Genomic DNA, 11,934 nt, shown 5'->3' on the forward strand with positions numbered 1-11,934 from the left:
TAGTGACCATGAGTGACCATTTCTGAAAATATTTTTTTTGAAAAGTTCAGAAAATTTGCTATAAAATTGTCTAAGAGACATTGAAGATTGGACCTCTGGTTGTTGAGATACAGCGGCTTAAAGAAAAAGAAACACGAAAATTGAAGTTTTCTAAGTCTCACCCAAATAGCCCACCATTTTCTAATGACGATATCTCAGCAATTAATGGTTCAATTTTCAATGTTAATACATGAAACATTCGTGAAATTTACCGATCTTTTCGAAAAAAATATTTTGAAATTTTTTAAATCAAGACTAGCATTTTAAATGGGCGTAATATTCAATGTTTGATAATTTTACATGGAAACCCAAAATATGACCAAAACTCGATTTTTCGACACTTTGGGTCAATTCTGAGGGCAGATTCAGATTCAGCGGGCAAAATTACATGGAAAAACATATATTTGGACAATTTTCGAAATTCCCCAAGTAACCATCCCGCCATAATAGAAATCATAAATCAGTTGCTAACCAGCATTCACCAGCTAATAAGCTGTAAAACGGCAAAGATTAAAGCAAATCAGCTCTAAAATAACTGCTCTGATAAAAGCCGTTTTAGAGCTGATTACCAACTGTCACTAGCAACACTGTTATATTTTTTCAACAAACTGGCAACACGTCTGCCGTGCGGCCAGGTCTACTGCGTAAAGCCGTATCGCAGAGACATGATTCGTTTGAAGTGGGTTGAGTTTGAGCACAGAGTGTTTGAACAACAACACAATTCTGAATCGACAGGGGAGGAAGAAGCGTGGGGACACACCACCATACGCTCCGGGATTTGGTTGTATTCGTTGGGAGCACCATGCTAAGAAGGTTTGGTACTCCGGGACCCTCTGGGATGGGACATTGTATTTCCACGAATGCCCTGGACACTATTTGCCGTGGCCACAACTCGCTCTCTGTAACAGTATTCCTAATTCCAGTCCACGCTCACCAAGTCGTCATGGCCTAGTGGTTAGCATTTTTGTTTACCAATCCAAAGGACGGAGAATCGAACCCCGCCTCGAGCGACTTTGATTTTTCGTTCATATTCATCATTTCAAATTTATGTGTTCTTAACTTTCTCGTTGGGAGCAGATGGGAATCGAACCCAGAACCATTCGCTTACAAAGCGAACACCGTAACCAGTCAGCCACGGCCGCTCCCTTCCTTGAATTTTACTTTTAAACTTTAAAATAAAAAATTCTCATAAAAGTGAAGTGTTTTTTTCTTTCAGTGTATTTTTTTCGGAAAGCCCGTCAAATTTCCTACAAGTTTGTCTTTGACCACTTTTTGATACGATGCAACGGCTTCGAGATACAGCAATATTTAAATTACGAAATACATAAATATTTAAAACACATACGCCCTTCTCAAATGTCATTATCGAGTGTAACTGGCTCCATATACACAAAAATGGCTTATATAGGCCTAGGATAACATGTCTACAAAGTATCATTGAAATCGGAGAGGGTCGAGAAAAAAGTACTGTAAACTGGGGTCAATCGGGACACATGGGGCGAATTGGGACAGCAGTTTTGACCATGTTGGAGCACAATATTTTGATTTTTCTGGTTGGTTTCGGTTAGAACAGACTCATGCCAACAAAATGTGTACATCCATTTCCAAATTTAAAAGCTTAAAGTGTTCTCAAAACTGCACGGAAAGGAGTTCCATCTAAAATTTAACAATTCAAATTAGCTGGCTTCAAATTGGTGAAACAGTGATTTTTTTGGTTGAATCAGCTAAAATTTCAGCTAAATTTACCAATCTGGTATTGGTGAAATAGCTAACCCTGATTGCTGATTTGCTTTCCAAAACTGACAGCCCAAACCAAAATGACAGGAGAGATTTTACCAAAAATAATGGTGTTTCAGCACAATTTTGCGTAAAATTACCAAAAAAAACTAGCTGGAACCGGCAGCATGGATTTTTGACAGATCATCAGTTCGAGAACAAAACAAAGCAACGTCCTGTGTCGTGTTCGATCCTGTTTGAGCCGCTCAGTTCGTGAAGTTTTTTTTTGATGATTATGTGTGTTGTTTGAGTGCAAGTGCAAAAGGCGATAGAATATGTTGTGTGAGTGAATAAATTAAAAGCCAGGAAGATTTTCTGCGGATCGGCACCTGAAGGAATGTTTCAGTTGATAAGGTGAGAAGTTTTTTGTGTTGAGGGAAAGTGGTTAGAAGTTGAGCCTCTCGTTACTGTTTGGAGGATGCGTAGGTAAAAACATGTACTTAACATAAAGTGGGGGCATCCCTAAACCACGTGAACACTTTGGCAGGGGAAAGGGGAGACTGGCAATTGTCCACACTCTACTTTTTTGTATGGACATCTGTCCACCTGGAGGGGCGGCTGGTACAGAATGTCTAGACATTGATTGGCCGATGTTTGACAAATCCGTACAAATAGGGCACCTAACGCCTTTTAAGCACATCAATTGTTATTGTTAGAAACGAAGTTAAATGAAGTTCAATTAAGTTAAATTAAGTGAAATTAAGTTTAATCAATTTAAGTTTAATTAAATTAGTTAATTTTAGTTAAATTAAGAAGAGTTTATAAAAATAAGTCAAATTAAGCCAAAATTTAGTTTAATTCAGATAAATTTAGTTGAAAATAGTTATTTTTAGTGTAATTTAGTTGAATTTTCCCAAATTTAGTTAAATTAAGTTGTGTTAAGTTAAATTTAGTAAAATTAATAAAATTAAGCAAAATTAAGTAAAATTAAGCAAAATTAAGTAAATTAAAGCACAATTATGTAAAATTGAGTAAAATTAAGTAAAATTAAGTAAAATTAAGTAAAATTGAGTAAAATTGAGTAAAATTAAGTAAAATTAAGTAAAATTAGGTAAAATTAAGTAAAATTAAGTAAAATTAAGTAAAATTAAGTAAAATTAAGTAAAATTAAGTAAAATTAAGTAAAATTAAGTAAAATTAAGTAAAATTAAGTAAAATTAAGTAAAATTAAGTAAAATTAAGTAAAATTAAGTAAAATTAAGTAAAATTAAGTAAAATTAAGTAAAATTAAGTAAAATTAAGTAAAATTAAGTAAAATTAAGTAGAATTAAGTAAAATTAAGTGAAATTTAGTGAAATTTAGTAAAATTAAGTTGTGTTATGTTAAATTTTGTAAAATTAAAAAAAAATAAGTAAAATTAATAAATTAAATATAAATTAAGCAAAATTAAGTAAAATTAAGTGAAATTATTTAAAATTAAGTAAAATTAAGTAAAATTAAGTAAAATTAAGTAAAATTAAATAAAATTAAGTAAAATTAAGTAAAATTATGTAAAATTAAGTAAAATTAGGTAAAATTATGTAAAATTAAGTGAAGTTAAGTAAAATTAAGTAAAATTAAGTAAAATTAAGTAAAATTAGTAAAATTAAGTAAAATTAAGTAAAATTAAGTAAAATTAAGTAAAATTAAGTAAAATTAAGAAAAATTAAGTAAAATTAAGTAAAATTGAGTAAAATTGAGTAAAATTAAGTAAAATTAAGTAAAATTAGGTAAAATTAAGTAAAATTAATAAAATTAAGAAAAATTAAGTAAAGATAAGTTAAATTAAGTAAAATTAAGTAAAATTAAGTAAAATTAAGTAAAATTAAGTAAAATTAGGTAAAATTAAGTAAAATTAAGTAAAATTAAGTAAAATTAAGTAAAATTAAGTAAAATTAAGTAAAATTAGGTAAAATTAAGTAAAATTAAGTAGAATTAAGTAAAATTAAGTGAAATTTAGTGAAATTTAGTAAAATTAAGTTGTGTTATGATAAATTTTGTAAAATTAAAAAAAAAATAAGTAAAATTAATAAATTAAATATAAATTAAGCAAAATTAAGTAAAATTAAGTGAAATTATTTAAAATTAAGTAAAATTAAGTAAAATTAAGTAAAATTATGTAAAATTAAGTAAAATTAGGTAAAATTATGTAAAATTAAGTGAAGTTAAGTAAAATTAAGTAAAATTAAGTAAAATTAAGTAAAATTAAGTAAAATTAAGTAAAATTAAGTAAAATTAAGTAAAATTAAGTAAAATTAAGTAAAATTAAGTAAAATTAAGTAAAATTAAGTAAAATTAAGTAAAATTAAGCAAAATTAAGTAAAATTAATAAAATTAAGTAAAATTAAGTAAAGATAAGTTAAATTAAGTAAAATTAAGTAAAATTAAGTAAAATTAAGTTAAATTAAGTAAAATTAAGCAAAAATAAGGAAAATTAAGTTCAATTAAGTTAAATTAGGTTAAATTAAGTTAAATTAAGTAAAATTAAGCAAAATAAGTAAAATTAAGTTAAATTAAGTTAAATTAGGTTAAATTAAGTTAAATTAAGTTTAAATTAAAGTAATTTGATGCTATATTTAAACTTTGTTAAATGCAAAACGTAGTTTAAATATACAGCAATTCCCCACGAAAACAGCATGATTCGAAAAAAAAGTTCTCCGATCGGGCTCAAAATTTTTCTGGGGGATCCTTGGCCGAAATAATTAGACCCGTATTTTTTTGTTTGGCCATTAGGGTGACCTACGCCGTGTTAGGGTGGTCCGAAAAATGGCAATTTTCGTCGATTTTCGCAAAAACCACTTTTTTCAAAAAATCATATCTCCGCGCCATATCATCCGATTTTAGCTGTCCTAGACGCAAAAGAAAGGTGATTAGTTTGGCTATTTGGGAAAAATAGTAAGAAGTTTCGAAAATCTAGCTTAACATTTGAAAAGGTCATATGAAAACTTAAAATGCTGTTTTGAAGGTCTCGGGACCAAAGAGCCTATGTCTGAAAATATTTTTATCGGATTCCTCGGAAAATTTCACATAACATATCAAAAAATGGTGAAGTTATGTTTTTGATACTCTGAGATACGATTTTTTGAAAATAAAAACTGTGTTTTTCGACGCGCCACGCGCAAAAATTGGAAAATGACGAAAACGGGAAAAAATCGACTTTTTTCACTAAAACTACGATAATTTTAAAATTTCAGCGATGACCTATACATGTTAGGATACTAAAATTTTCGTAATTAAAAGACGCAACTTTTGGTACCATAACATCTATAGGTCATCGCTGAAATTTGAAAGTTATCGCAGTTTTAGTGAAAAAAAGTCGATTTTTCCCCGTTTTCGTCATTTTCCAATTTTTGCGCGTGGCGCGTCGAAAAACACAGTTTTTATTTTCAAAAAATCGTATCTCAGAGTATCGAAAACATAACTTCACCATTTTTTGATATGTTATGTGAAATTTTCCGAGGAATCCGATAAAAATATTTTCATACATAGGCTCTTTGGTCCCGAGACCTTCAAAACAGCATTTTAAGTTTTCATATGACCTTTTCAAATGTTAAGCTAGATTTTCGAAACTTCTTACTATTTTTCCCAAATAGCCAAACTAATCACCTTTCTTTTGCGTCTAGGACAGCTAAAATCGGATGATATGGCGCGGAGATATGATTTTTTGAAAAAAGTGGTTTTTGCGAAAATCGACGAAAATTGCCATTTTTCGGACCACCCTAACACGGCGTAGGTCACCCTAATGGCCAAACAAAAAAATACGGGTCTAATTATTTCGGCCAAGGATCCCCCAGAAAAATTTTGAGCCCGATCGGAGAACTTTTTTTTCGAATCATGCTGTTTTCGTGGGGAATTGCTGTATAACTTCAATTTACTACAATTTAACCAAAATAACTTTTTGTAAGTTTTTTTTTAGTTTTTTTTTTGTATTTTTGTATTTTTGTATTTTTGTATTTTTTTATTTTTGTATTTTTGTATTTTTGTATTTTTGTATTTTTGTAATTTTGTATTTTTGTATTTTTGTATTTTTGTATTTTTGTATTTTTGTATTTTTGTATTTTTGTATTTTTGTATTTTTGTATTTTTGTATTTTTGTATTTTTGTATTTTTGTATTTTTGTATTTTTGTATTTTTGTATTTTTGTATTTTTGTATTTTTGTATTTTTGTATTTTTGTATTTTTGTATTTTTGTATTTTTGTATTTTTGTATTTTTGTATTTTTGTATTTTTGTATTTTTGTATTTTTGTATTTTTGTATTTTTGTATTTTTGTATTTTTTTTTTTTGTATTTTTGTATTTTTGTATTTTTGTATTTTTGTATTTTTGTATTTTTGTATTTTTGTATTTTTGTATTTTTGTATTTTTGTATTTTTGTATTTTTGTATTTTTGTATTTTTGTATTTTTGTATTTTTGTATTTTTGTATTTTTGTATTTTTGTATTTTTGTATTTTTGTATTTTTGTATTTTTGTATTTTTGTATTTTTGTATTTTTGTATTTTTGTATTTTTGTATTTTTGTATTTTTGTATTTTTGTATTTTTGTATTTTAGTATTTTTGTATTTTTGTATTTTTGTATTTTTGTATTTTTGTATTTTTGTATTTTTGTATTTTTGTATTTTTGTATTTTTGTATTTTTGTATTTTTGTATTTTTGTATTTTTGTATTTTTGTATTTTTGTATTTTTGTATTTTTGTATTTTTGTATTTTTGTATTTTTGTATTTTTGTATTTTTGTATTTTTGTATTTTTGTATTTTTTGTATTTTTGTATTTTTGTATTTTTGTATTTTTTGTATTTTTGTATTTTTGTATTTTTGTATTTTTGTATTTTTGTATTTTTGTATTTTTGTATTTTTGTATTTTTGTATTTTTGTATTTTTGTATTTTTGTATTTTTGTATTTTTGTATTTTTGTATTTTTGTATTTTTGTATTTTTGTATTTTTGTATTTTTGTATTTTTGTATTTTTGTATTTTTGTATTTTTGTATTTTTGTATTTTTGTATTTTTGTATTTTTGTATTTTTGTATTTTTGTATTTTTGTATTTTTGTATTTTTGTATTTTTGTATTTTGTATTTTTGTATTTTTGTATTTTTGTATTTTTGTATTTTTGTATTTTTGTATTTTTGTATTTTTGTATTTTTGTATTTTTGTATTTTTGTATTTTTGTATTTTTGTATTTTTGTATTTTTGTATTTTTGTATTTTTGTATTTTTGTATTTTTGTATTTTTGTATTTTTGTATTTTTGTATTTTTGTATTTTTGTATTTTTGTATTTTGTATTTTGTATTTTTGTATTTTTGTATTTTTGTATTTTTGTATTTTTGTATTTTTGTATTTTTGTATTTTTGTATTTTTGTATTTTTGTATTTTTGTATTTTTGTATTTTTGTATTTTTGTATTTTTGTATTTTTGTATTTTTGTATTTTTGTATTTTTGTATTTTTGTATTTTTGTATTTTTGTATTTTTGTATTTTTGTATTTTTGTATTTTTGTATTTTTGTATTTTTGTATTTTTGTATTTTTGTATTACTGTATTTATTTTTTTTAATTTGTCAATAGAATAACAAAGCCGTACTATAAGGATGATCAACTAGAACATAGTTTAAAAAGCCTGGAAACTATTGAAACATCCAAAAAACTTGCTGGACTACCAAAAAACGTACCAAGAATAGCGGAAAATCATGCTACACCAGCAAAAAGTCTTTTTGAAAATAAAAAACAACTTTACAGGCAGCAAGGGATTTTTAAAATGATTTCGAAATTACCAGTTAAAACAGTCGAAAAATTAGCTGGACTTACCGAAAAACGAAGCAAGAACAAAAAAGAAACGAGCTAAATCAGCCAAAAGGCTGGGTGAATAATGCGTGCTTTGCAGGCAGCAACGGAGGCTTTTGAAAGAAAACTTGTAGAAATAGTGGAAAAATTAGCTATTCCAACCAAAACACCTACCAAGAATAGTGGCAAAGTTAGCTAAACTAGCTAAAAAGATGTGTGAAAATACCTGGCTTCGCAGCCATCAATGGAAAATTTTGAGAATGATTCCAAAAAAACTAGTTGAAACAGCCTAAAAACTTGCTGGGCTAACTATAAAACTTCCTAGAATACCATAAAATCTAGCTAAAATAGCTAACAGACCTTCTCAAAACATACAGCTTCTGAGACTGACAGCATTTTTCCAGCTTGCAAATTAGTAAAATTTACTAAAAATTTAGCTGGATTTATCATTTTTAGGACCTGGATCCAGCTGTCAAATCTAGGATTTATTTTTAGGATTTCCAGCTAAAAAAATTGGTGGTTGAAAAAACAACCAATTTTTTTAGGATTTTTTACCGAAATTTAGTAAGATTCACGATAAACCTTCTTTCCGTGTGCTGTCCCTATTCAGACTGTAGTCCCGATTCACCCCAGATTACGGTACCTAAAAAATTCCTGTTTTGCTCAACAACACTGCGTGGTTGCAAAACTCGTGCGGAACAAGTAAGAACGCTTGGAGGATTTATCTTATATTGTCCGTTTCTTTCAAAGGTACACGCCGCGCGGCATTTCTGAATGTGCCGCAGACACTGTTGCCAGCGATTTTCTGCACTTTTGGTGCAATAAAAAACATATTCGGTTTTGTGTTCGTGCGCAGGGCGAGGGAGGCACGAGTCCCAGCGTCTGGGATCGACGGAATAACGCGCACGCACAAAGAAAAGAATCATTTAAGATCTAACAAATTAAAATGTGTATTTAACTACTGACGACCATACAGAGAATGAAAACGTAAACAATTACAATACATGACGTTGGACAGATGACGTTTCTCCATCTACACGCTTACAGCATCACAAGTCAACAGCCTGGCAGTTGATTGTGAGCCCTGCGGCACGTGAAGCATAAAAGTGCATTAGGGTAGCTTCACGCATTATCGCTGTCTGCAACACCGACTTTATTTTATTGCTCCGACTTCAAATTTCACCTCGGAACCATCACGAATCTTCAATACAACCGATATCCTTGCCACGCTCATTTAGCAGCTTGAAGCTGGCCCTCTCGAAGAATCAGCTCAATCGTAACAATCCGGGCTGAACATTCTTCACTTGGAGTAGAACCGGAACTCGGTTACAGCGGGAAACGGTCCGTGTTAGGCGCAGTTCAGCATCGTCATAAGAACCAACACTCTTTCACATTTTTCCGTTAATATATTCCCTGCAGCAGAATTCATTGCCCCAAGTCGTCCACTCGGCAGTGTCATTTTGGTCCAGCTGGTGAGGCAAAATTAGAGATCCTAAATAGGGAGACTGGACGAAGTGAATTTGACGTACCCAAACAGACGCGAGTTTGACGTATCCAAACGAGCATTTGCCTTTACGCCCAGCAAAACTGATCAGTGTTGCCAAGCTCAAAACATACGTTGCCAGATCGATTTATCAAGCTTAGACCAGTCTCCCTATTTAGGGTCTCTAGGCAAAATACGGTTCTCCGAGCCGGATCCAGAAACGATAAACTCTTGAGAAGCTGCAGATTTCTTTGACCATTTGGAAGAATGGGTTTCTCGCCTAAATTAAGAAATGGAAATTGAAAGGTACTCGTTAGTTCGTGAATTGTAATAAAAACAACATTTTACAAACCTTTTCCATCGATTTATGCATTTTTTCGCTGAATTTGTGCCGAATTATGAAAAAATCGCTCGAAACAACTCCGCAGACAATTTTTTTTCGATGTTTTTCAATGACGTCTTCGCTGCACTGTCAAGTGATTCGCTTAAAATTTGGTAAATTTTTATTTAATACTAAATCATCGCACATGATATTAATGGGAGCGTGCTTTTATTACGTAACGCAAATTTTTTGATTTTTGACTCGCATGTACTACACTTGAACCGCGAAGGTTTGACACTAATAAACGTTTGTTTTGATAGTGTGCGTGAGCGCTGCGTAAAAAGTGACAGTTCGTCACTTTTTAGTTTGACTTTGACCAACCAACGGGGTACAAATTAAAAAAGTGTCAAACGAAAAAGTGACCAACCACCGGGGGTTGAGTGTATATGAATGTGAGGAAGGCACCAACCACCTGAAGGTGGATTAAGTAACGTTTTTAACATTGTTTGCAGAAAAAGCGAAACTTTAGGGTGGTGTCAAATAAAAGGGCGTAGTCCGATTTGGACGAAAATCGAGTTTCTTGCTTGTTTTGATGGTATCAAAAGCCCCACCAAATGTTAACTTGATCAAAAATATTGATTTCAACTTTGCACTTTTATGTGCACGATTATAAATAAAGTATACCTTCCTAAAACAAATTCTGTACATAAAATATAACTTCAGTGAAATGTGGCGAATCGAGACTACAGTCTAAGTAAGGACATTAGTTTTCAGAGTACATAAAATCTTAAAATTCAGAAACTTGTTTGTTTATGTATGCTTATACATCAACAAATTAAAAATATGATCTAATGAGTGAAAGCATAGTTGAAATAACTGTCCCTATTCATCCTATATGTCCAGATTTGCCTCAGATGACTGTACATTCGGCTCCAATACAATCTTGCCTTGTTTTGCCTGTAAATAAGGCTCATTTCTGAAGTCTGAGCTTTGATTATTTTTAACTGAAATTTGACCAATTTCTTTCATCCGTTAATAACTATACGAAAATACGTCAAAACAATTGTTGTTGACAAGTCTAGTTATTTTATCGTCATCTAATTACTGTATTTGTACTATTATTACATACCGATACTTGACCGATACGCTTTCAAAATTTCGCGAGTTCCAAATAAGCTGACCAAATCGTCGAATCCACTGGAGTTTGCTGTGTTACTGCAAAAGAATTGCAATTTTCGCATTTTACTTTTGCTTGCTGCGGCTAGTGTTTTCTAAAGCACTATTGTTAGCCATTCGGCAGCTGCGGTGGCCCGTGCAGCAGCTACGACGCACTTGAACGGCCTGTTTACGTGTAACTGTTATACGCACAGCAAGGCTTCGCAAAGCACGGAATGGATCGAGTCTGCGGTACATGCGCGAAGGAGATCAAAGACATTGAGCCTGCTCAGTGTTCTTACTGCGAAAATTTTTACCACATCAAGGCGGAATGCTCGGACGTTACCCGGAGTTACATGCAGGTCTTCTTCAGTACCCGCAAGGCGCTCTGGCTGTGTCCAAACTGTCGCGACGTCTTCAGCAATCGGACGGTGAAAAGTCTGCTGCAGGAAGTTGCTGCAGATCGAACAGGAGCGGCAGGGGATTCTGGCGAGCTCACCAGACTTCAAAACCAAGTCGAGGTCCTGATGAAATCGGTGACCGATCTTCAGCAGCAGGTTTCCAACAACCTCACAGCGGTCATGGAAAAAATCGAGAAGTGTACCTCCCCCTCCGAGTGTTGCAAATCAACTTCGTACGCAGCAGTAGCTTCCGGACAAAGTGAGGTTTCCGAGCGTGAGAAGGACAGCGTCGTCGTGCAGAAGCCTCGTGTCAAACGGCCCACGATCTCCGGAACCGGGGAAGTGAACCTTCAGGACCTCTCAGTAACCAGCATAACGGTAGAACCAAGGCCCCAACGGTTCTGGTTGTACCTTACCGGACTGAATCCAAAAATCAACACCAACGACGTCAAGTTGATCGTGGAACGTTGCCTTGGAACAAGCTTGGATCTTGATCCTAAGCTCCTGGTCCCGAAGGATACCGACTGCTCGCGTTACAGATTCGTTTCGTATCGAATCGGCTTGGATCCCAAACTCCGAGATAAGGCCCTTGATGGAAACAATTGGCCAAGAAACCTCGGTGTCAGAGAATTCGAGTTTTTCGACACGGATTCAAAAAACCGATCAACGCCTCGACCATGGGGCGCACAAGCATTTTGGGAACCTCCAATCCTACCGACCTCGGCCCACCCGCTGTTGAAGTTCATCCCCGTCGCCCGGGCTCACAGGTCCGTAGTGATGTGGGGGTCTCCCAGCCTGCTACCACAGGCAAGTACTCGCCTCTTCGAACACTCCAATCGCTTCAAAGAACTCCAATTTTCAGTCTCGACAACACTCGCATTACTTCCTCGGAAATCCCGCTTACCAGCTCAGGCGCTGCTGTGCCTTCACCCAGTTTGTCACCGGTTCAGTCAACTCGTCTGCCGTGTGAGAGCACATCACCAGGACGCGCCATAGAAAGCCC

At 32.2% G+C, this 11,934-nt stretch overlaps 1 protein-coding gene and 1 long non-coding RNA gene across 3 annotated transcripts; one reads left to right on the top strand and one right to left on the bottom strand.

The window, feature by feature from the left end:
• Positions 1-8,720: 8,720 nt before the first annotated feature.
• LOC120430061 (uncharacterized) lies at positions 8,721-10,326 on the bottom strand. Of its 2 annotated transcripts, XR_008212540.1 has the most exons (3): positions 9,406-10,294; positions 9,100-9,333; positions 8,721-9,039 (listed from the first exon to the last, which is right to left on the bottom strand). It is a non-coding gene; the product is annotated as an uncharacterized LOC120430061 (long non-coding RNA). The 2 variants fall into 2 exon arrangements; XR_005607543.2 differs by having other exon boundaries at positions 8,721-9,333; positions 9,406-10,326.
• A 440-nt stretch (positions 10,327-10,766) lies between these two features.
• LOC120430055 (uncharacterized) lies at positions 10,767-11,901 on the top strand. Its single transcript, XM_039595149.1, has 2 exons — positions 10,767-11,738; positions 11,794-11,901. The coding sequence occupies exons 1-2, from the start codon at positions 10,767-10,769 to the stop codon at positions 11,899-11,901; spliced, it is 1,080 nt and encodes a 359-aa protein (XP_039451083.1).
• Positions 11,902-11,934: the final 33 nt, after the last annotated feature.

This window comes from Culex pipiens, chromosome 1 (assembly GCF_016801865.2).
Source record: "Culex pipiens pallens isolate TS chromosome 1, TS_CPP_V2, whole genome shotgun sequence".
Lineage (NCBI taxonomy): Eukaryota > Metazoa > Arthropoda > Insecta > Diptera > Culicidae > Culex > Culex pipiens.